General features: G+C 38.5%; 2 protein-coding genes across 3 annotated transcripts in view; one reads left to right on the top strand and one right to left on the bottom strand.

Moving 5' to 3' along the window:
- ntng2a (netrin g2a) overlaps nucleotides 1-1,934 on the bottom strand; it is a 69,154-nt gene extending 67,220 nt beyond the window's left edge. Inside the window, exon 1 of one of the 2 annotated variants that reach the window (XM_058390143.1) lies at nucleotides 1,333-1,934. The gene's annotated coding sequence lies outside the window, so the exon portion shown is untranslated. The remainder of the gene's footprint in view (nucleotides 1-1,332) is intronic. The other variant, XM_058390142.1, reaches the window with a different exon arrangement.
- Nucleotides 1,935-4,086: 2,152 nt separating this feature from the next.
- The window catches only part of med27 (mediator complex subunit 27), a 55,404-nt gene continuing 36,325 nt past the window's right edge, over nucleotides 4,087-23,165 (top strand). Inside the window, exons 1-3 of the mRNA XM_058390330.1 lie at nucleotides 4,087-4,313; nucleotides 6,089-6,233; nucleotides 22,115-22,245. Coding sequence (XP_058246313.1) covers nucleotides 4,111-4,313; nucleotides 6,089-6,233; nucleotides 22,115-22,245 — 479 coding nt within the window. The 5' untranslated portion in view covers nucleotides 4,087-4,110. The remainder of the gene's footprint in view (nucleotides 4,314-6,088; nucleotides 6,234-22,114; nucleotides 22,246-23,165) is intronic.

Genomic DNA, 23,165 nt, shown 5'->3' with positions numbered 1-23,165 from the left:
GTTTTTAAAAATAATAAACAGCAAAATTACACAAGAAATGATCTATATATCTAACTAATAAATATCTAAATAAATATATGATCTGATATAATACATTTTTTACAAGTGTACATTAAAGGGATATTCTGAAGGGTGCCATTATATAACTTAAAGGTACAAAGTTTAGGTTGAAAGGAAAGAAAAGTGAAAAAACTTTCCCAACAACATGCAAAGTTTAGTACCATTTTATTTCCGGGAATGTTCCAAATCCCGAACCACTCCAAAGTGCATGAAGTTCACATTGCTCACAGGGAGCACACTGTCCCATACCTTACTTTATACCATCTAGCCTACTCTTTCACTCTAGTGCAATATGTAGTTTCACATATTACGCTATAAAACACTTTCAGAAAGCATTAAGCTAAATTAAAAGATTAGGATTCACGGTTATTCAGGAGGATAATGATTTACTGTTCGCTCAAAAGAAAAGGGACTCTAGACGTGTTCCCTTGATTTAAAAAAAAAAAAGGGAAAGTGATAAAAAAGTCTATACAATATGAAAAAATGGTAAGCAGTGAGAGGAAAAAGTGATGTAATATAACTGATTGCATTATAGTTAATGAAACAGAAGGTATGACACGTGACATGACTGAAGTGTTTCACATTTTAGGTAAATATCTTTCACCGAATAATCAATAAAGGTACTTTTCCTTATTGCTGGCATGGTACTATCAGTGGTATCTTTTCTACTTACAATATGGGTCCTTTAACTTTTAAGGTACATTTGGGGCACCTTCAGTTACCAAGCGCTCTGATTATAGATGGATTATTTTTAAAAAAAGGTGCATGCTACTGACTATACAACCATCCCCGAATGTATTCCCACCTCGCACCCAGTGCTCCCGGGATAGACTCTGAATCCAGCGCAAGCCTGATCTCACTGAAGATGAATGAATGCATCTATGAATGACAGAATTCACATTTCCAAGTCAAAGATAGACCCTAAAGATACAAAGCACGCATCCTTGATGGTCTACATCTCAACAACATGAACTATAGTTTGGTCCCTTCCCTTTTCCTTTCCATTTCTGAGTGTGTAAGTTAAACAGCTGTACGCTTCTCTTCTGAGATGATCTTCAACCACTGCAATAAGCTGTCTGTGACGAAACTTTACGTGCTCAGTCCTATTAGATTGATTTAATTTTTTTAAAGAATGTCCCATTGAAATAAAGGGTGCTTTTTGAAGCGTGCGTGCATGAGGAGGGAAAAGTTCGGAGATGGTCATAAAAAAAAAAAAAAAAAAGCTGCAGCACTTCACCTCGCACTTTGTGAAGCTCAAATCCCCAAACTTACCTTGCGTGAAGATCTCTCCGAACCTGCGTGCTCTGTTCCACGATTTCAACTCGTACTGAAACCAAGACATCTCTTCTTTCATCGGGAATGAACTTCAGATAATGCGTAATCCCTTCCCAGAAGCTCTTAAACACGACGCGGTGCAATTCTCTGCGTAAATCTGCAGCACAAATCCTCTTCCATGTAATATGTCTATGTGTGTGTGTCTGTGTGTGTATTCTTTAAATCTTAAATCATGTTCAGCTGTAGTGTTTCGGGTTAGTTTCCGTCCTGCGTGCGCGCTCAAGGACGGACAGCGCTCGCGTTACGCAGGAGCATCCCACCCGCTTCTGATCTCTCCATCCTCCTCCTCCTCTTCCACCTCCTCCTCCTCCTCCTCCTCTTCTTCTTCTTATTCTGCCCCCTTTCTCTCACTGCATCTTATGCTGCTCAAGCCTGCAATCTAATCAAACGCTCTTCCTCTGAAGCCTGCTTCTAAGTTTCACATGCCTTTTTTTTTGTAGAGCTTTGAAAGTAAGTCCACTTCCGCGTGCTCTCTACCTTACAGTCTAGCCTTCCTGGCTCAGTACTCAAAGTTTTATCTGACGGCTGGATGCCTGGAAGCGTCCCAGTGGAAGATCAGGCATCCCGCCCTGCTTAAAGGGCCACAGACAAATCTCACATCACTGCACGGAAAGCAGTTCAAATACAAGAGCACAACCCACTCTGTGAGTGATTTCTCTGTTTATTTCCAACATGTACAGTAAGAATGCACAAAAAATGCCTCTCATGAGCCTAACGTCTGAATAATCACATTTTTTTTTTTTTTTTTTACACATTTGGTTTTTGAAACACTTTTCCCCCCATACACGTTATGCATGTGTTTTCTTTCCCTTTTTTCTTATTTTGTAGATTTTACATTTTGCAGGCATTTCCACGTTATTCTTACACATGATTCATTTTTACGTCATTTTGATATATGATTCGTTTGTTTCCACAATTGATTCTTGCAAGATTCATCGTACACGTGATTTTGCACGTGTTTACTTTCACACGTGCTTCTTGCACGTGATTTATTTAACAAGTATATCTGTTTTTACGTATGATTCACATATGATTCTTAAACATGAGTCATTTATTCACGCGATTTGTGCATATGACTCGTTGATTTTTTCCAGATATGATTCTTAAACATTAAAATTTTTCAACTGAATTTTTTTTATACACGATTCATTGATTTTCACGTGTGATTCTTAAAGTCTAAAATTTTGTTTTATTTATTTATTTATTTATTTATTTATTTATTTATTTATTTATTTATTTTCTATACATGATTCATTAACTTGGGATTCTTGATGAGTCATTTTCCAGGGGATTTTTTTGTATATGATTCACTGAAATTCATATGTGATTCTTACACGATTCTCCATTTCCACTGGGATTTCACAAATGATTCATTTATTTTCGCATGCTCTTACATATGATCCATTTTATCTGATTTTTTTTACTTGATTATTATTTATTTTTATTTATTTTTTTTTACATATGACTCATGATTCATTTATTTTCTGTCTTTTTTGCACACTTCTTTTCACATGCTGCAACAGATATGACGCTAACAATAATTTTTAAAATGAATAAAATATGATGATAAAAGAATAGAATAGCATGTTTATATGCAAGATAAATTGCTAAGTAAAACATTATTCAGTAGTATGATGGAACATTTGCGGTGCTATAAGAGACCATTAAGAGCTGTTATTGACTCCTGGCACAGTTGTCCCCTATTGATTTTAAATAAAGTCTCTTAAATGGAAAAAAGCAAAGCTAGTTTTCATGTGTATTTAAATTTGCAGATGTAAAGCCTGTTTCTATAATGTCACATGAAATTTTCATATGCATAAAGATGAACATTTAAAAAGCTCTGTGAATATGAAGTGCTCAAAGGGGGTGCGTTTTTCCATAACGGCCAATTATATCATCGAAATTATTTTCATAGAAGTACAATACCTTGAGGTATTGTACCTCTAAGGGTTCACTGGATAATTAGCTTATGAAAAGAGTTCTACTGAGATTCATACATATAGAAAAAACAGCTATTGTAGGGTTCTTCATAGAACATTTAAGGGTTTCCTCACCAGGAAACCTCTTGAGGATTCTACATTTTCTTAAAGTGTAAATTTACTTCCAGGTGGCATGGTGGTGCAGTGAGTAGTGTGTTGCTGTCACACAGCTCCAGTGTCCTTGGTTTGGTTCCACATGTTCTCCTTGTATGGGTTTTCTCCACATTCTTTACTTTCCTCATACTTGCGGTAAATCTAACAGGAGCTAGGTATACATGTGTATACATAGTGCCATGTGATGATGTATTACCGTGTCCAGTGTTCACAGGACTGGCTCCTAATGTTATAGAAGGAAACCAGATAATCTGAAGGAAACCCACATCTACAAGAGAAGAAAACAGCCAAGCACTGAAACCTAAGCTTAGAAGCAAACTGGGAATACTGGAGCTGCAAACACTACAATGCTGAAGTTTATTGATGGATTACACGGAATTACATGATTGATATTAATTTTTTTTAAATTACCTTTTAGTTGTTGTTGTTTATTACTTTTATAAATTGCCGATTAACACCAAGGCTAAAATGTCCCCCGGGTGGATTTGAACAAATCGCGTGTTTACTTAGCACAAGAAGAGAAAGAAAGAGCAGCTCGGCCTAAAACTACAACTCCCAAGCTAGTCGGCGCGACGTGACGTCATTTGTGCGACGGGTTTTCACCGGGGGGGAAACAACAGTCATGGCGGATGTTATGAATGTCGGGGTGAATCTAGAAGCTTTTTCTCAAGCGATTAACGCAATCCAGGCACTTAGATCGAGTGTAACTAGAGTGTTTGACTCGCTGAAAGATGGGATGAAGAATAAAGAAACGCTTGAAGGACGAGAAAAGGTGTTTATTACGGAGTTTCAGGACAACTTGCAGGCGGTGAATCGTGATTTAACGTGAGTTCATCACAACGCTTGTCCAGAAACTTTATTTCATCCGACAGCTTTCTAGGTTTTTATTTAGTTTGTTTAGATTTTTAGAGTGATTGAGTTGCCGATATAGCCATAAATGTGACTTGGTGCACTATAAGTAAGACAAAAACCATCAGTGTAAGTGTTTCATGCTTCACTGTGCTGTACTGTGTCAGGATCACGGCAGATTCATAAACTGGGGAATTAACTGAACAATTTGCTAAAACATATCATTTTAGTTTAATATAGAATATTTTGATGCAGCCCTATAGGATATTTAAATAGCCTACGTAACAACCGACATATTCCAGTTAATATATACAATACAATCTTAATGCCTAGTGTTCGCGGGTTGCCAGATTGATCTATTTTGGAATCCGTAAAGATTTTCACAGCATCCATTACAGTATGTGTATTAGTATTCACCCCTCAAGCCTGAACCCCCGTTTCGTAGTGGGATTTGAAATTAATCTAAATGGGATATTTGTCATGGTTCTACATAAAACAGTCCAAAATATTTAACTGTATAATGGGGGGAAAAAAGAACTAAGATAAGATAAAAACTTTATTGATCCCACAGTGGGAAAATTCAGTTGTCACAGCAGTTCAACAGACAGTTAACGTGCAGGTTTTTAACCTACAGATAGAAAGAAAAAGAGTTAAAAAGACAGATAGTAAAAGAAATTATGTAAAAAGTTATAAAAGAAAAAAAATAAATATTGCACAATACTTATAATAATAAACTAAATGACAATAAAAATAGCAAAAGAAAGTAAGATTACATCAAATTATAAACATATAAAAAATTATAAAATGGTAAAATATTGCACATTGGAACATCACTGTAATGCGAATTATGAGTGCATGAAGTATATAACTCCTTAAATTAGTTCTGACCTTATCAGAAGTCACATAATAAGTTCAGCAGAGTGCCCTGTGGTCTAAATACAGTATAGATTGATCTGTTCCTGAAAGATGTCCAGTGTGTGTCAGAGAATATACTTAAATGTACAGCCTTGTAAAAACCAAGGAGTCAAAAGTCTAGGACAGAGTTATGAAGAATTATTAATCAAGATTTGGTCAAGAAAAAACAACAGGTCCCAATCTTATTATGTCCTGGGCATTGCTATTACATTCTCAGTAAAAAATAAAAATTTAAAAAATGAAGGAATATGTCACATCTGCAACTGCAATTAGTAATAAAAGCAACAAAGAGACTAAAGGAAACTGTATAAGCTGAAGAAATCCAGATTTCAAGTGAGTTCACAATAATGGTGGGAGAATACATAGTCACAAATTGTTTGTCAAAAGAATCTATTTAGATTTTTTTCCCCCATTTAATTAATATGGGCTTTGCATGATATTTACTCCCAATTAAACACATTTCAGGGGGGCAAATACTTATGCAATCTACTTTAACTTTAAGGTCTGCGTTTATTGATCATGGGTCATTAGTTAAAAGTTAATAGTTTAGCATTTGCAGTTTGATAGAAAATTAAGAGTTTTCAGTGATCGAATTGATCCAATTGGGCAAATGTTAATTAATTTATTTATTTTAATGCAATGTGAAATGGAGAATGTTTTGCAGAATATATTATGACTTCTTGTCTGTTAACATTCTCATATTTTGTTCAGTTTCTCTAATAGATGTTACGTTTCACGTTTTTACACTTTTTCCAGCTCTACACAGTGTTTATGGGGATGGGGGTTTGTTATTCATCGGGACTGAGAGTTTTATGTGATTGTGTCCGTGTTTTCAGTGAGTTGGAGCGTCTGAGCAATCTGGTTGGCAGGCCATCAGAGAGTCACCCGTTACACAACAGCGGCCTGCTTAGCTTGGACCCGGTTCAGGACAAAACCCCTCTGTACAGCCAGCTTCTACAGGCTTACAAATGGTCCAACAAGGTAAGCTAAGGGCTCTACAATGTGCTGTGTAGACTAGTGAGAAAGAATTTCTGACATTTGGCAAATGCCCCTATTTAGAGTGATTTATATTTTAGCTCATTTTATATACCTGAGCAATTGTTCAAAGGCCCAGCAGTGGCAGCTTGGTGGACCTCACAACTTTCCGATTAGTAGTCCAACACCTTAACCACTAAGCTACCACATACAATTTGGGCTGCATGTTGATCTTGCTATTTTAAGCATTTTCTACTCCATTGAAATTTCACTGTGGTCAATCATGTAACCTGTGGCAAAGATCTTAATAGCCAGTCTGACTGGGCTGCCAAGTGGTGTGACAGAAAAAAGCGTTTCCAGAAAAAAATGTTTTCCCCTCCAAAAGCTTCTTGAATCTTGAAGAGTCCAAGAGAGCAGAACTCAACAAAAAACTAAAAAATCTCCTTAATTAATTAAAAAAAAATAAAAGACTGCTAGTCATGGGGCTTCTGTTAGCTCATGCATATGGACAGTGTGTGTTACACTATTACTATATATATATAGTATAGTAACCAGCACAATGCAGCAGAATTATTACAGAAAAAGCACAAAATCCTTCGCCCCTCTGTGTTTCTGGAGACACTGGAGACCAAAAAACTGGTCTATAAAATAACAAATTTTCTCACAGAGAGCCAATTATCAACAATTATATGCTTCTGTTCGTTATGTTTCAACACATCAGTCATGTATGTCCTATTAAACAACTAGAACGAATAAAAAATCACATCTTCTGATGAGTTTTCCCTTAAATTTCCACCAAATTCAGTCCCTGATTGCAGAAACGTAGGCAAAATCAAGCAAGTGCCCTGATATTCAGAAGAGTTTTCAATGTCTCAAAATTACCGCAGATTTTGGTCTAAATTTTTGTTTCACTCTGGAAATTCCATCGCAAATTTTGTCAAAACAATCCCCCCAAAAAAAACCCACTCGAAATCCTGGAGAGACTGATTATTTATTGACCGTTTAAACTGCTGAGTCATCACTTTCCCGGTGCTATACTTTTAAGACTTTTTGTTCCAGTAAACCACATTATTAGATTGCTAGTGTAATAAATTTACTCAGCTCACCGCTTTCTTACTGTTCAAACTGCTGAGAAGTTGTTTCACAACTGCATTTCACTTAAAAACTACAATGCACAGCTGGTCACTTTATGTAGGTTGATGGTTTAAATGGACGTAAGGACGCTGAAGTGGTTTTGTAATGGAGGCTCGGATCGAATATTATCAATAATTTATCAGAGATCGCCGGACGGAGGATGTCCGAGCCGTACTCCTGAAGAGTTGACCGTTATTGTATTTGAAATATTCGCTGTTGACTTTTACAGACTCATCGTTTAGTATGCATGAATAATACTCAACCTCATAATCTTAAGTCGGTAAAAGTTCTCCTTTACACTTTATGCTTATTTATATGTCCGTGTTTCTTTCCGCTGTTAAGGAGAACCTTTTACTACAGCCTCTGCGCTCGCACCCTTCAGAAAACCGTACGGATAGCTCGGAAATCCGGCAAAGTCGTATGCTAAGTGTCTGGATTAATATTAGGTCCTTCAGACAATCCTCTTGATTGTTGGCAGATGGTATCTATCCCGAGAGTACACACTCGAGACTCAACAGATGTGGACCTTTTTAACACAGTCTCAACATTTTCCCCAATATCCATTACAACCAAGTGCCCGGACCCCTTTGATCATCGGTACTTTTGTGCGGCGAGTGCTTGTCAACAGGATTTCGCTAAATTTTCTCAAAGGACGCTTCCCTTTTATTCCACTCATCTTTGATGTGCTCAGGTGGATACACAGGCATCTTGATTGATCTTGTGATGGCTGATATTTGCAAGTTTGCCGATGAATGCGCAATGAGCTTTGCTTGGCTTGACAAGGCTGATTGATCATTACAAGTGGTTTTTAATTAAAACTTCTCTGGACCATGATTTTCTGTCCAGATTCTTCAAGATTCTAGCTACAAATTTGTACTTGCCAATATCTAGACTTACAATTGTTTATGTCTTGAGAGTAGTTATAAAGGAGACACTTGAAAATGGGGCTTTTTGCAGCTAACGCTAAGATCCAACCAAACGCAAATAATCTTTACTTGGCAGAAATGCCGATTCACCAAAGGGGAAAGGACGTGGAATGCTTTTAATATGAGGTTATTTTCATCTCCTGACAACTTGAACCAAGTGGACATGAGTCTGTTTGGTTAAAAGGGGGGGGGGGCGGTTAATTATTATGTAGCTATCAAGATGGCCTCACTTTTGCCTCACTACCTCGTCTAATAACGTGAAGTTTTGTGCTACAATTCTGATTTTCAAAATTTTTGCTCTTCTGGTAGCAATGTTAACACCTCTCTGATTTAAAAATCCTATTTTTCTTTGCTTTGTTTTTCTTAAGTAATTGTTTGCTGCATATTTCATACGGCTTAGCAGCGTCGTTTTCGGAGGGTCAGAACACATACTGGTTACACCTGTGAAGGCTTTGCTTCTTAAAACTTTCTAAGAACATCGTCTAAATTCTATCCTAATCCACAAAATATTGCTAAAAAGACAGTCAGATGTGGGCTCTTAGATCACTTTAAAGAAAAATTAAACTGTGTTCCTTTGAGAATCGATTGTTTCACCTGCATCGTAGCCGGTGGTTATGATTCTTGCAATGTTTTTGAAGAGAATTTGTCACACACACACAGTAGTGAAATGAAAACCTGGCATACTTCACCATAGACTGTGAACTTAAATAAAAAAATATGAAAAAATAAGAAATATTTAGATGCAAGAAATCTAAAGTACAGATTTTATGGGGTTTTATTGATTTGGGTCTAGTAACTGGAAAATCCTGTGGTTTAGCAATGCTCAGGTAAGTCCTGCAATTGGGAGACACTCACACTTCCACAAAATATTCGTGATGTTAGATCACAATACTAAGAGAATCTCAATCTCAATACTAAGAAAATCTACAATGCAAATTTAATCGGCTGCCAAATATATCTCGAGTATCTGATGCAGAGGTCTTTGCCTATTTCTGTTCATATTAAATAGTTAACTAATTAAATAGAAAATAATTAGTCGGAGCCCAAGCGTGCTGAATCTATGGATCAACCCTAGTGCTTCTCCTTGGCAAGCGATGCTTTCATTGAGCTGATATGGAGTGACTGGGATGAAAGTGTTGGATCGATGCCACTTGTCAATACATTGATCAGTCTGTGCCCTGACGAGTGTAGTTAGTTCTTCTTTAGATGTTTCCCTTCCACCCTTACTTGCTTGTTAACCACTAAAGCAAATTGACCCTTTCGAGGGCATCACTTGATTTCAAAGTACCATGGCGGAATTCATTACGCTGTTTCTTACACATAGAATCCAAACTTTCAGGACAATGATGTGCCTAAAATGGTGCTACGATCTCACAGAGCAGTTATCGTACCCTGGATTTGTCAGACTTTCCTACCTCCACCTGATGGACTACGCTGTACAGCATCCTGTGCATCCGGAGGCAGTGCAAGCAGGACAGAAAGTTGCAGAGACAGGCCTTGTATACATTAAAGGAGTGTGTTGGCCTTGATCTGCCATGCCGGTGTGATGTAGAAGAGGCTTTTGCTCTGTAACCTACTTCTGTTCATGCTGTGTTGGAATTGGCGGTGCATTGGAATTACTGGGTGTAAAAGACTCTTCCCTTCCCTGCCTCTTCCCTCCCCTTTCCTCTCTCCGCATTATCCCAAGCCATGGTCAGGCTTCACAGCTGCAGGAGCTTTAAGGCACAGTTAAGCACAACTCCACTGGACCCATTGGGGGAGGCTGTAGGCACAGAGAAGAGATGCTCTGCAGGATTATCGATGCAACTTCAACTGCCTCTTACCGCAGCAGCACAATTCTGCCATTCACACACACACACACACACTTTCACACTAATGTAAACACAATCGATTTGAGATGTTCCTGCCATGCCAATAAGAGCTGGATTAATGCACAGGAGGAGCTTTTTGCTTCAAGACAAGAGTCACCTGTTTGGGGGCAGACCGGTATTCTTCATATTGAGGGTCTGGAATTACAGAATAGCCTCAAAGAAGTGGTCAGAACTATCTTCTTCTTCTTTCGGCTTTTCCCTTCAGGGGTCACCACAGCGAATCATCTCTCTCCACCTATCCCTATCTTCTGCATCCTCAACACTTACACCCACTAGCTTCATATCCTCATTTATTACATCAAGTGGTCAGAACTATAATAGGTTTATAATCCGCGTCAACTTCTTAATCTGGTTTCTTAGCCAGATATATTTCCTTATTTTACCCCAAATTACCTGTACTGTATTAAAGGAACGTCTTTAGGACTCAAAAATTTGTCAACTGTCCTGATGACTATCAAAATCCCCAGCTGCATTTTTTCTAAAGGGAAGGATGAAGGATGACTAATCAAGAATTATGGTCTGACCATGTGAATTGATTTGTTATGTGTGTAAGCGAGTAACGGTTTCATTAAATAGAAGCATGTTCAGCCCTCGGCTGCCTCCTGCCATTCAGCATCACACTGCACCAGGTTGGTTTGGTGGGAAAACTCTCAAGGTCTATTTCTACCCGAGGCCCCTGTTTTATTAAACAGGAATCTTATTTTCCTCCACTTTCTCTAATGTAATGTGATTATGGCATTCTCAAGATAATACCTTCCTCCTGACCATAGTTTCCAGGTTTTAGGAAATAGTTTCAACAATTTATGTAAATGACACTATTTCTATTCCTTAGGAAAAAAAAAACCTACTTGATTTAAAAGCTGATTGAAATGTTTCCTTTATGATTTGGGTTTTGTTTTCCCAATCGTGCACCATCTTGAAAAACAGATGGGTTTAGTAAATGCAGCCAACAGATTAGATTTCCCTTTCCTGTATAGTAATAATAGCTTCCTTCCTGATAAAAATCTCCCTCTGTCTTTTTATCATTGTTTTTGTGCACATCTGTAGCACGTGACAGGGAAGCCACTGTATCATTGTCAATTACAGCAGGGCTGATGGTGGCAGCGTGCTTAATGGCATCTAACTGTGTGATTAACACTCACAGCTCCCGGAACATGGACATCGGGTAACACTGAGCCAGTTAAGAGCATGCTTATCTCTGATTTTGTGCACAGGTATGACATTAGATAGTTAGCCTCAGCCATTACTGCCAGCAGGCCCCTGCTGGTTGCTTTGGCAGGTGCTGCCACACTCAGGTGAATTATGAGACAAGCCAGACTACTCCTCTAACAGCCTGTCAAGTGTGGGAATTTGCGAGTCTCCTGGATCAGAATGTATGCTATTTAGCTTGGTTACCATTTTCATTGTTGCCGGGAGGGGCATCTGCATGACAAATGCCTGACAAGTCAGATCAGTCATCATTCCAACACAGCTGTACTATGTAGGATAATGTGTATATATAATACACCGACCAAATCTTAACTGTTGTTCGGTTCGGTCAAAGCCAGAAATCCAGGGGACTCAGTTTGGACTCCGACATTAACTGAGGGTTCATTCACCATCTGTAGCTGGAGTACCAGAAGAGTGCAGTTGGCTACAATCTCATAACAATGTCTCATAAGGATCTCCAGATTCTTCATCTCTTCCAGTACAGGGCTTGCCTCCTTTTCCCTTTTCCCAACTTGTTTCATTTCTCCTCTTCTAGGACACAATCCCTTTCTCCTCTTCCAGGGCTTTGTTCCTTTCACTGTTTTCCAGAGATCAGCATTTTTGCCCATTGGCCCCTGCTCCAGAGCTGTTATTTTCTCCTCTTCTAATACTCATTTCCTTTCTCTTTTTCCAGGGCTTGGCTCCTTCACCTCTCCCAGGACATAGCTCCTTTCTCCTCTACCAGTGCTCAGCTCTTTTGTCTTCATCCAGAGCACAGCTTTTTTTTGCCCTCATCATAGGCTTGGTTTCTTTGTCCTCTGCCAGCCACTCTATTTTATCATCTCTTTCTTGCCTCAGCTTCTTACTCCTGTCCTGGGACTCGGCCTTTTGTTTTCCTCCTTCAGCTGCCTTCCACTCTTGGCTGTTTTCAGTGAACTGGGCACATTTGCTGCAGTCCGAATCTGAGTGTGATTGTCCCTGGCACCCCTGCAGCATTTGGTCTGGTTTCAGACTTACTTGATTCTATCAAACCTCCTGTAGGTAGTCTCAGTTTCGGTGCTGTGATGTCCTTCCTGGTCCGCATGACAGCTTTCACATTTCCAATTTTCCATGCGAACGATGCACAGGTTCGGACTAAAGTGCCAGTGTGAAAGCTCCATTTATATATTCCAGACCTTGCCTTATTTCTCGGTTATCTGGAGACTCGCTTCCCCGTTATTGCCATCAGTTCACTTCTTAGCCTGTGCACATTCCTTATTATTCTGTATTCATCTCTTTTTACCTCCACTGGAGTTTCTGGAGATTTGTTTTCTGCTTTCTGGCCTTGGCTCTTGTTTTCCTTTTAGAGTCATTAGCTCTTTTCTCTTTCTCCAGGGATTGCGTGAGCGCAAAGAATTTCTGCCCTAAGTGGCCCCACCTCTTCTCTATGTTTTATTTGAAAAGGACTTGTCCATCTTCAGCCATGTACTATGAAATTAGCCAAAAATGCCTTTTCATTTAAACTTTGACAACTTCATTAACTATACGACCGTTGTTCTAAAAACCTACTTAGTTTATCTAGGTCTTAAATGAGACATTTCAAGTGTTGTACATCAGAATCTTAATTATAGTACACTGGCTTGTTTGATGTTCCCCTGTCTGTTCTTGCATATTCATAAAACAGAACAGATGGTCTAAACATTTGGTTTTTAGGTAACTGCTTAGCAGGGTTTTTTTTTCTTTTTTCTTCGAAAATACAGCTTAGCTGCGCATTCTGCTACAAAATGTAACTAAAATATTATTGAGTGCTGTGTTGTTGTGGGGTATTTTTTTGCATCTAGAACCCTCTGGTCTTGATTTACCTTCACAAGGTCACATTGCCGAAGGCGGTGTACATGTTTCCATATCAGAGCCAACTGGCCTGCACAGGCACACAGCTAATGAGTGTGCACATTAAGACCTTGCAGAATCAGTAAGGTGGAAATTTACTCAAGCATGTGAGAAAAGACACGTTTTCAAACCTTTAGCTCATTATTTCACATGGACATCATTTAGATCGTATCAGTGTTGGTTGGATTTCCTCTGAAAGTAACAAGGTTACTAATGAGGTTTGGAGTCTACGTTGAGGTCATTGTAGAATGACCGTAATCATTTCCACCAGTTCTTATGACCTTATACATTATAGTTCTTCTCCCAAGTGGACATTAGTGGAGATTTTTCCACCAGTAATAGGCCATAATTTATGTATTATTACTGTATTACTACTGCCCCTTTTTGTTGTTTTTAAGGCTAAGAGGACTGCAAGCTAATAGTCCCCACAAACCACAAACGTGACACCCCCGGACCGCACCCCCTACCCCACCCCCACTGTAAATCCCGACTCCTACGGCTAGTTTCAGCTTTAATCATGTCTTGAATGTAGCTGTCAGAAGAAATAAATGGTGAGCGTGGAGCTCAGCAGCCACGTTCAGATCAGAGAGCAGCAAACTCGCCATCACAACATGTTTCAACTATGTAGTTAATGATGGAGCTCATAGCCGTCGATCGCTGTGCCAGGCAGGACTAATAGGTCGGCCTGTCTTAAGATCAGTTTGGCAAACAGGGAGGAGGATTGGGAGGGGGTAACACATAGAGAGCAAGAAGAAGAAAAAAAAACAGTGACCTTTTGAAAATGTGCTGCTTGGAGAAAAATGTTTGATGGTGTAATGTTGCAAGCTTGGATCCCTTATTAGTTCGCTGAGAAAGGAAAGCAAAGTTTAAAGAAGAGCACGCGCTGTTTGCCCTAGCCTGTTAATTCCTCATTAAAGGAGCAGGGGACCATGCCAAACCTTTGATAACATATTCCTTATGGTAGGAATGTACCGAAAACAAATACATTACTCTGATTAAACCGATCGTTCCAAACAGATACAAGAAGCATTGTGATTTAGGTTCACAGGGATTAGAGGTCTGAATCAAGAAACGGATCCCAAGGAACACTAAAAAAAAATGTTTTTTACATTCTGAAAAATAATCATTCATTTTACATGCACTGATCAGGCAAAACATTATGACTACCTGCCTAATATTGTGTTGGCCCTGTGCACTGTGTATTCTGACACCTTTCTATCAGAACCAGCATTAACAACTTCAGCAGTTTGAGCAACAGAAGCTCGTCTGTTGGATCGGATCACACGGGCCAGCCTTCGCTCCCCACGTGCATCAGTGAGCCTTGGCTGCCCATGACCCTATCACTGCTTCACTGCTGTTCCCTTCTTGGACCACTTTTGATAGAAACTGACCACTGCAGACCAGGAACACACCACAAGAGCTGCAGTTTTGTCAAACTCGTTCAAATCCTTACACTTGTCCATGTTTCCTGCTTCTAACACATCAACTTTGAGGACAAAATGTTCACTTGGTGCCTAATATATCCCACCCACTAACAGGTGCCATGATGAGGAGATCATCAGTGTTATTCACTTCACCTGTCAGTGCTCATAATGTTATGCCTGATCGGTGTACATTGACCTTCAGTGCATGTTTTCCATCATTCTTAAATGAACGTTCTCGATTCTTTTTGAAATACAATTTCCTCTGAAAGTCATACAGACGTTAATGAAGTGCTGCTTAAAGGACCTTACTTTGACTCACAGCAGCGCTGTGTCCCAATTTCACAGATCTTTTCTAATCTTCCAGGACTGGAACAAACCCCAGAACGACAGCAAATCAGATAAAGTCTTATTAGGTGGCTACTGTTGATTTGAGAAACACAATATTATTAGGTTGAAGTCTTTCCAGAAGGTTCTACAGGACGTTTGTTTGAGACCAGTTATGAACGTGAGTGAAGTAGCTGAGCTTGAGAGTCAAGTTATGTCTTGCAATTTTCTGTTTGTTGTTATCATGCTATTATGAATGTTATGAAATGATTAATTACTTCTTATTCCAGCAGCCCTGGGTTTTTCTTTCCAGTATTACCAGGGCCAATTAAAATGATCGAGCGCTAAACAGATACCAGCGCGAATAATCTGTTACACTTGTACCAAAAGCAGTTATGAGATACTAATCCAGTGTTAACGATAATTGGTTTAGTTTCGGTGAAAGGTTATTTTGTGTGAAACAAACAAAGGAATTTCAAATGTCATTCATATATTTAATGTCTGCTTGATCAGCTAATGACCACCCAGCCTCCTGCGCAGCATTGTACTAATTGTTACTTAATTACTGCTTCATTTTCCCTAAGCTGAGTTAACTGTCTGAACAGATTTGTTTGCCATCACCGATAGCTTCTCTTTTTTCTCCAATTCCTTTTGTGTTTAAATTCTGGACACTGGTTTATACTAAGAACTAAGCTGATATTAGAGAAGGGTGGGAGGGGGCTTCTCGCTGTAATTTCATCAGCGGCCAGCGCCGGGTTCGGATCTTATTAAAACACTGCTGCACTGTCACACACCTCGCTCGCCTTGTTCAATCACGGCTGCTGCAAACTTGTTTAAATCCAAATGAGTTTCTGCCGAGGTATATGCCGGATGTCATTTGGGTTTCCCATATCCCTGATTTATGAGAATCAGGTGGTGAAAACACCCCGGACCCCGGGTTCCTTGCTTGATATTTAAAAATTAATTAACCCCCTGAGTGCACCACTGCTAGTTCTTTTTCCCAGCTGCCCATCAGTCTTCCTCTGTCTTTCAGTCTTTTCATCCTTTTGACGTTTCTTTTCGCATTGTTAAAGAACTCATCGGAAATTACTACTCAAATCCCACTTACAGCAAATAAACCTTCGATTTCATTCTCGTGACTTTGTGAGGGTGGGGGGGGAGTCAAAGTATTTATATCCCACCCTTAAAAGTTGCTTGTTCTGCCACAGTTTTTGATCCAGCCTTTGAAATGTTACACTTTGCTCTGCGCCGCTCATGCAGGAAGGGTTCACTGCTTTTAGTCTGTCTGAAACCTCAACTTACTTATCTGCTTTTCAAAAGAGTTCCAGAGACGCGCCTCAGCTTTCCTCGCATCGCGGGAGATGAAACTCGGCTCGCGTTAAATGTTTGCGGCTTTGTAAAGACGTCAGGATTTTCGTACTCTTCATGCTTTTTCAACTAATTATCCAGCTATAGCGTTTCTGCTTTTGGCTCTACTGGTTATTTGTGGTGTTCTGTGCGAATCGACACTCCAAACCAAGCCAGTTTACCACCACCACCACCCCCATCAAGGTCATATGCCCCCCCCACCCCCAAATGTAAAGAAACCCTCGTCATTGTAACGTTTCCGTGTGCTGAATTTTAACTACTGAAAGATCAATGAGAGTTGTAGCAACATGCCGTTAGTATTCGTTAGGTGCACCCCAGGCTCCTAACAACAAATATTGGTTATGAGATGAGTTTGCAATTAGTTGCGTACTGTAAATGAAAGCAGCAGTGGTGGTCTTCTAACGCGAGGGGAAGGCCTGCTCTCGTCAGCATTAAATTTACAAAGAGAATTTTCTCTGCATACTGTGGGTCTCTGGAGAAAAACCGCTGTGAGACCATCTACTAACACTAGAATGTGCTAGTACTAAGTGATATAGTTTCACATACACACATTTTGACTATTTTGGGTCACTTTTATAACAACATGCATCAGATAATGAGAGGCAAATATTCTTAGACATTTTATAATTATATTTATTCACATAGGTGTGATGACCTAAACTTTATAACCTTTTATATAAATTGGGATTTGTTGCCACTTGACTGGCAACTAACCCTAACCCTGAATCAGCTATAATAACCTGAAACATGATCTGGTGATGATGATGATGATGATGATGATGATGGTAGTGGTGGTGATGGTGGTGGTGGTGGTGGTGGTGGCTATTATTTGCTACTATAATAAAATATTTTTTTTGTTTATTTTTAATTAATATTTTACTGATTATATTACAGTATTTATATGTATTTTAATATTTATATACTGTATTATATTCAAATTTTTTACTGATTCATTCAATATTGTCAATGGTTTCACAGCAGATCTGTCCCAAAAAAAATTTTCTCATACTTAAAGGAGTAGCAACCAATAAATAAATAAATAAATGCAAACATAATTAAATTAATTAAATAAAACAAAAAAACAAAATAAAATAATAATTAAAATAAAATTAAAAAGTTAATTATAAAAAGGTTTTTTGCTAGTAATAGAGCTACGGGATATTTAGGGATCTCATAGTTATAGTAATAAATTCATATGTTGTTTAACATTTATAATATATTTCAGATACCTGTAGAAATATATACATTTATATTTTTATAACATATTCTATGATATTTTTCGCCACACTGCGACATACGAGCATTTCCAGCTATCACGTTAGAGCCGAATTTTCATTTTTATGTATACGCAAAAGTTCAGTCACTTATGCGAAGCTTAATATTTGTACAATATTCATATGTTTATTTCTGCATAATGTTGCGAAAGTTAATCTGATTTTCTGCAGCCTTGTTTTATTCCTTGATGCAGAATTAAAGCTCTTTTTCCTGTAAGTCAGCAGTGTGTTTTCTGTGTATAGATACAGATATAGATTTATTCTCCACTTCTCTAAATAGTTCAGTTTCCCCAAAACACCTGCCTTAAAATATTCCAGGTGCCATCTTCACTGGAAAAAAAAGAACATGTTGACAGATATATTGTGTATAGTTTACGTAAGAGTATGTCATTTCATTGCCTATACTAAACTTAAAAAGTTTTTTAATGACTAGATTCAACAATGTAAACTGAACATGACCAGTTCACTTTTTAACGTAAACCAGGTCTGGTCTGAAATCTCATGAGGATGTTGGCACTGATAGGATCTGCAGTATAACTAGAGTATTACGTTTACGTTTAAGTCAATTTATTTGTATAGGGCTTTTAACAATGGACATTGTCTCAAAGCAGCATTAAAGAAGTATAGAAACATAGAAAAAAGGGTGATGATATGAGGAAGAAACCTTGAGAGGAACCAGACTTAGAAGGGAATCTCATTCTCATTTTGGTGACACTGGACAGTAAATAATGTAATGTTTAGGAATTTGAAGCATGCGTGGTGGAATAGTACAGTGGTAACAGATTAGTTGTAAAACTCGGGTTCGAGTTTCGGGTCAGGTGTGAGCTCAATGTTTTATTTTATTCAGGGTTTTCAGAATATATGCTGAAATCATGTTGGCTGTATGGAAGCGTACTCAGTTCAGTCGTGTGGAACCGCCATATGCATTTTAATGAAATAAAATAATAATATATAATAAGTGTGTCTGTGTCTGCACGTGTGTGTGTGGACGGTGCCTCACTCTTCTGACCCACACACAATTTTAATTCACCTTCGCTTTCTGTACTTTCTCTGCTACACACACACACACACACACACTTTGTCTTACTGGCCTTGTGAGGATATTCCATTGGCATAATTACTAATGCAGATAATTAATATTATGCCACATCTAACTGTAAACAACGTAACTCAGAAACAAGAGACTTTTTTCTTATTTATTTATTTATTTACTTACTTACTTATTTATTTATTTACTTATTTATTTATTTATTTTTTTTTTTTTTTAAATAAAATAAAAACGTCAAATGTCCTCACAAGGACAAAACTGTGAAATTTCTATCCTTCTGGGGCAACTGGTCCCAATCAATCTCTCTCTCTCTGTCTCTCTCTCTCTCTCTCTCTCTCACTCTCTCTCTCTCTCTCTCTCTCTCTGTTTCTGATGTCTGTTTTTTCCTCCTCCTAACTCTAACTCACTTTTCCTTTTCTGTAATTTCTCATCCCTCCATCCTCCTCCTGGGTCCGCTCCCTTTCTTCTCTCCCCCTATTCTTCTCTATTCATTCTCCACTTGTCACCTTCTCTGATTTCTGCCAACTCGATTGCAGGTTTTTTATTGTTTGTTTTTATTAGTAGAAAGCATAGTCTTCGTCTTGTACCTCACGTTCAGGCAGATGTTTCGTCTTCGGAGCGTGTGAAGGGGGTCCGGCTCAACTGGATAAATCTGTATCTTTGAAATCTTTGAAGGCTTTGTGGTATAAAGAGAGCGTCTGAGCTCCGAAGAAAGACATGCGACTCTAATTGAACGTAACAACGTAGCAGGAGACCGGAGCATGTGCCAAAGACAAACACAAAGCAACACAACACAGCATAGCATAGCACAACACAACACAGCAGAGGCGGGCTAATGACAGATGTGGCTGGCCGCTGTCCAGTCGTGGGCTGTCATTTTCCAGTTTGCTTTCCGCAGAGACGAGGATAGATATTTAATTAGCGACAAGCTGTTCCCAATGAGATGGAAATGATCTTTATTTTAATTTGAACAAATGCTAAAGTGACCAAATGGTAAAGAATAGGTGTGGGTATTATTTTTTTTTAATTATATATATATATTTTTTTTTAAATAATACTATTATTATTATTTATTTAAATAAAAATATAATTAATATTTATTTTTTTAAATATTGCTAATATTTTTATTTATTTCTTGCAAAATGTTACACACTATAAAAAAAAATTTTTTTGCACTGTTTGTCTTCATTTATTTATTTGGTTGTTTGAAATATGTATTTGTGTTTTTTTTATTTATTTGATTTCATTTCTCACACTGCCCACCTCCTTACCTGCCGCATGCAATTCTTCAGGATCCGGGCCTCTACAAACGGGCCTCATTAGCCGTGAAAACAGGGTGTACATAATTAAAACAATATCCCGTTAACACAGCTGCTTTGGTGCGGCAAATTAAAAGAGGGGGAGTGCTGCGCCGTCTGCTTCTCCCTCACAGAACGTCGCTCCGCAGCCTCCGAACATGGCTAATTAGCTCAATAGGAGGAATATTTTAATAGCGATTAATGAGCCGTTGGTCTACGTGAGTTCTAATGTGACGGATCCCTAAACGGAAGATTTGATCAAAACCCGACTCGCTTCCCCCACAACATGAGACTACATGTTTTCATTGCTCACTTTGTAGGATTTATTTCAGCAGTAAACGTTTGCCAATTCTTGGTTTTTAATTGCACCGTGTACACAAACGTACTTAGGGGTTTTTCCCCCCTGTTTTTTTTTTTCCTGGTGAGAATCCAGAGGCTAGTTAGCGTTCCCCTGCAAGATATCACCAGCAATATCTGATTGAGAGCCTGAACTGACAGATGGTTGGCGTCCAGCATCCTGTCACATCCATCAGCATGGCTCCTGACAGCGGAGTGACACAGCGTTACACCTGCGCGTTCTGGAGAGCTGATAGCTTTCACACTGTTTCGTCACTTGAGTAAGAACGCTGCTGACGGGCTCGGGAGAGCGGACGCAACATCAAAGCCAAAGACTCTGTGATCACCCTGTTAGACTTGTCTCGAAGAGGGATAGAAAGAGATGGAGAAAGAAACAGAAAGGGTTGAAGTAGACTAGTAGTACTAGTAATAGAATGTTAGTGTGATACTACATATTATAGTCATAATCAAGGCAGCTGATTAGGCGTGTCCCAAATCACATTATCACGATGAATAGTGTGATGATTGTACCAGGGTGATGCATTTATTCAAGCAAATGTGGAACACTCACTGCTTTGCTTATGGAGTGGAAGGGGGCGGAGCTACCAGGTGCTTGATGACACTCTGATGGTCCAGGCATTTTTTTTTTTTTTTTTTTTTTTTATTACATAAAGCTACCAGCATTTTATTGTGTATGCTTGACATCATTTACCATCACTTAGGAAAGTAAAGTTAATAAAAAAAAAACATTAGTGTTCAATTTGAGATCATTTCACACCCTAGACTGTCTAGACTGTAGTCTAGTGTGTTTAGTATCTCATTTGGGACATGGTTGTTGTATCGCTTTTTATAGACTTGCTGTTTTATTTTTTGTTCAGTAATCATTTTATCCTGGTCAGGTTCATGGGAACACTGGTTGCATAACAAACCAGTAAGCCAGTTCAGCACTGGGAACCACACACACACACACACAACTGGAGTTCACCTACCTGCATGTTTCTGTGAGGTATGAGGAAGCCAGCGAATTCAGATGAAACCTACATGGACACAGAGAACATATAAAACACCAAGATTAATCCAGGCACTAGGCAGGTAACACACTGGACAGGGTGTCAAGCCATCACACACACTTACACACCCATTCACACACTGCAGACAATTTAGAAATGCCAGTCAGCCTATGACTCAGGTCTTTAGACTGTGGGAGAAAACCAAAGTACCCGGGGGAAACCCGGGGGAAACTCCACCCACACAGGACAGAGGCGGGAATCAAACCACTCAACCACCCAAACAATATAACACAGCCCTTTGTTTAGAAAAATCCTCTTATATTAGCTGTCTCAGCATAAGCTACACATTATTTCGCATTGCTAATATATTGACACCCCACCAAAATAATATACCTGGTTCACCACATGCCTGTTATGTAGAGTAGTTTTATTTTCATGCAGCCAAAAGGCCTGATTTCTTCCAAGTTTGTCATTAGGTAGATATCTACTAGCTTATTGTCTATCACACGACAGCTAGTAACCAGAGAGGATGCAGTGTGCTGCTGCTCATGCTACATCACAGCACATCTGAACACACCTGGAGGAAAGAGCATTCTGCCCCCTTCCTCATACATTAGCTTTTTATTCTACTTTTTAATTACAGTCTCTTGACTTGCAGCATCGTCGCGATTCAAAGTTTCTTTTAAGCATCTTCTTGGTGTTTGTATATTTCTTTAGACCACTTTTTAACACTTATCAGTCTTCCATCCTTTGAACTGTGATGCTGTGTTCAAGTTGTGAATGTCAATCTGAAGCTGGTGTCTTTACTGTCTTTCAGTTACAGTACCACGCAGGCTTGGCATCCAGCCTCTTAAACCAGCAGTCACTCAAGCGCTCGGCCAATCAGATAGGAGCTTCAGCGAAGAGGAGGCCGAAGGTCCAGCCCAGCACCCTTGTCCTGCCCATTCAGTGAGTTCCAACTACACACATGTTCAATGGTTAAAGACAGAACGGTGTTTATTGCCTGACATTTTGTCCTTCGTGGTTTATTTTTATCACAAGGTCATTTTAGATTATATTACAACAGACAAAATTTAGTATGTAAGTTGATCACAGTTATAAGTAATATAGGTAAGTAAAAAAATCTCTCGTCATCTCTAGTCACATATTCATATATATATATATATATATATATATATATATATATATATATATATATATATATATATATATATATATATATATATATATATATATATATATATATAATATTAGAAAGAGAGAGAGAGAGAAATATTTAGGTATTTATTTAAATACTAGATTTTATTTATTTTATTTTTTTCATTCTATATCAAAACTATAGATGTTGCAGATCTGGAATATTTTTTATTTCTTATGTGACTCTCAAACTATAAGTAAAGTTCTAGAATTTTTAACTTTTCTGAATAAAATGTGAACAATTTTTCCTGCCACACGAGCACCTCAGACATTCGGACAGCTGGTATCTGATCACAACTGAATTGATTAGGCTTATGTCCATTTCTCTACGGCACGTAACTCACTGACAACTTGATCGAAGCGTGACATTCACTGCATGAGGAAATCACACTTAGCTAGCAAGGTTTCAGACATCTTGAGGCAGACTAACTGCTTCTACCACCGCATTTATTAAACCGTCGCATTACACAACAGGATCTTCACACGCAGACAGTCAAGGCCAGATTAGAAATTTGCCTAAACTTTAAAAACAAATAGTTTTTTTTAATTAATGCCACGCTCATAGAATATATTTTCTTAAGTTAAGGTGTTAAAGTGTGTTATAAGCAACAAATCCCAGTTTTTGGTCTGAACCTTATTCTTCATTTTCTCAAATTTAGGCACATTCAGCA

The sequence above is a fragment of the Hemibagrus wyckioides genome, linkage group LG05 (genome assembly GCF_019097595.1).
Source record: "Hemibagrus wyckioides isolate EC202008001 linkage group LG05, SWU_Hwy_1.0, whole genome shotgun sequence".
In the NCBI taxonomy this organism is placed as follows: domain Eukaryota; kingdom Metazoa; phylum Chordata; class Actinopteri; order Siluriformes; family Bagridae; genus Hemibagrus; species Hemibagrus wyckioides.
Note: the sequence above shows the minus strand (reverse complement) of the source record. Positions and strands in the feature narration are given on the sequence as shown.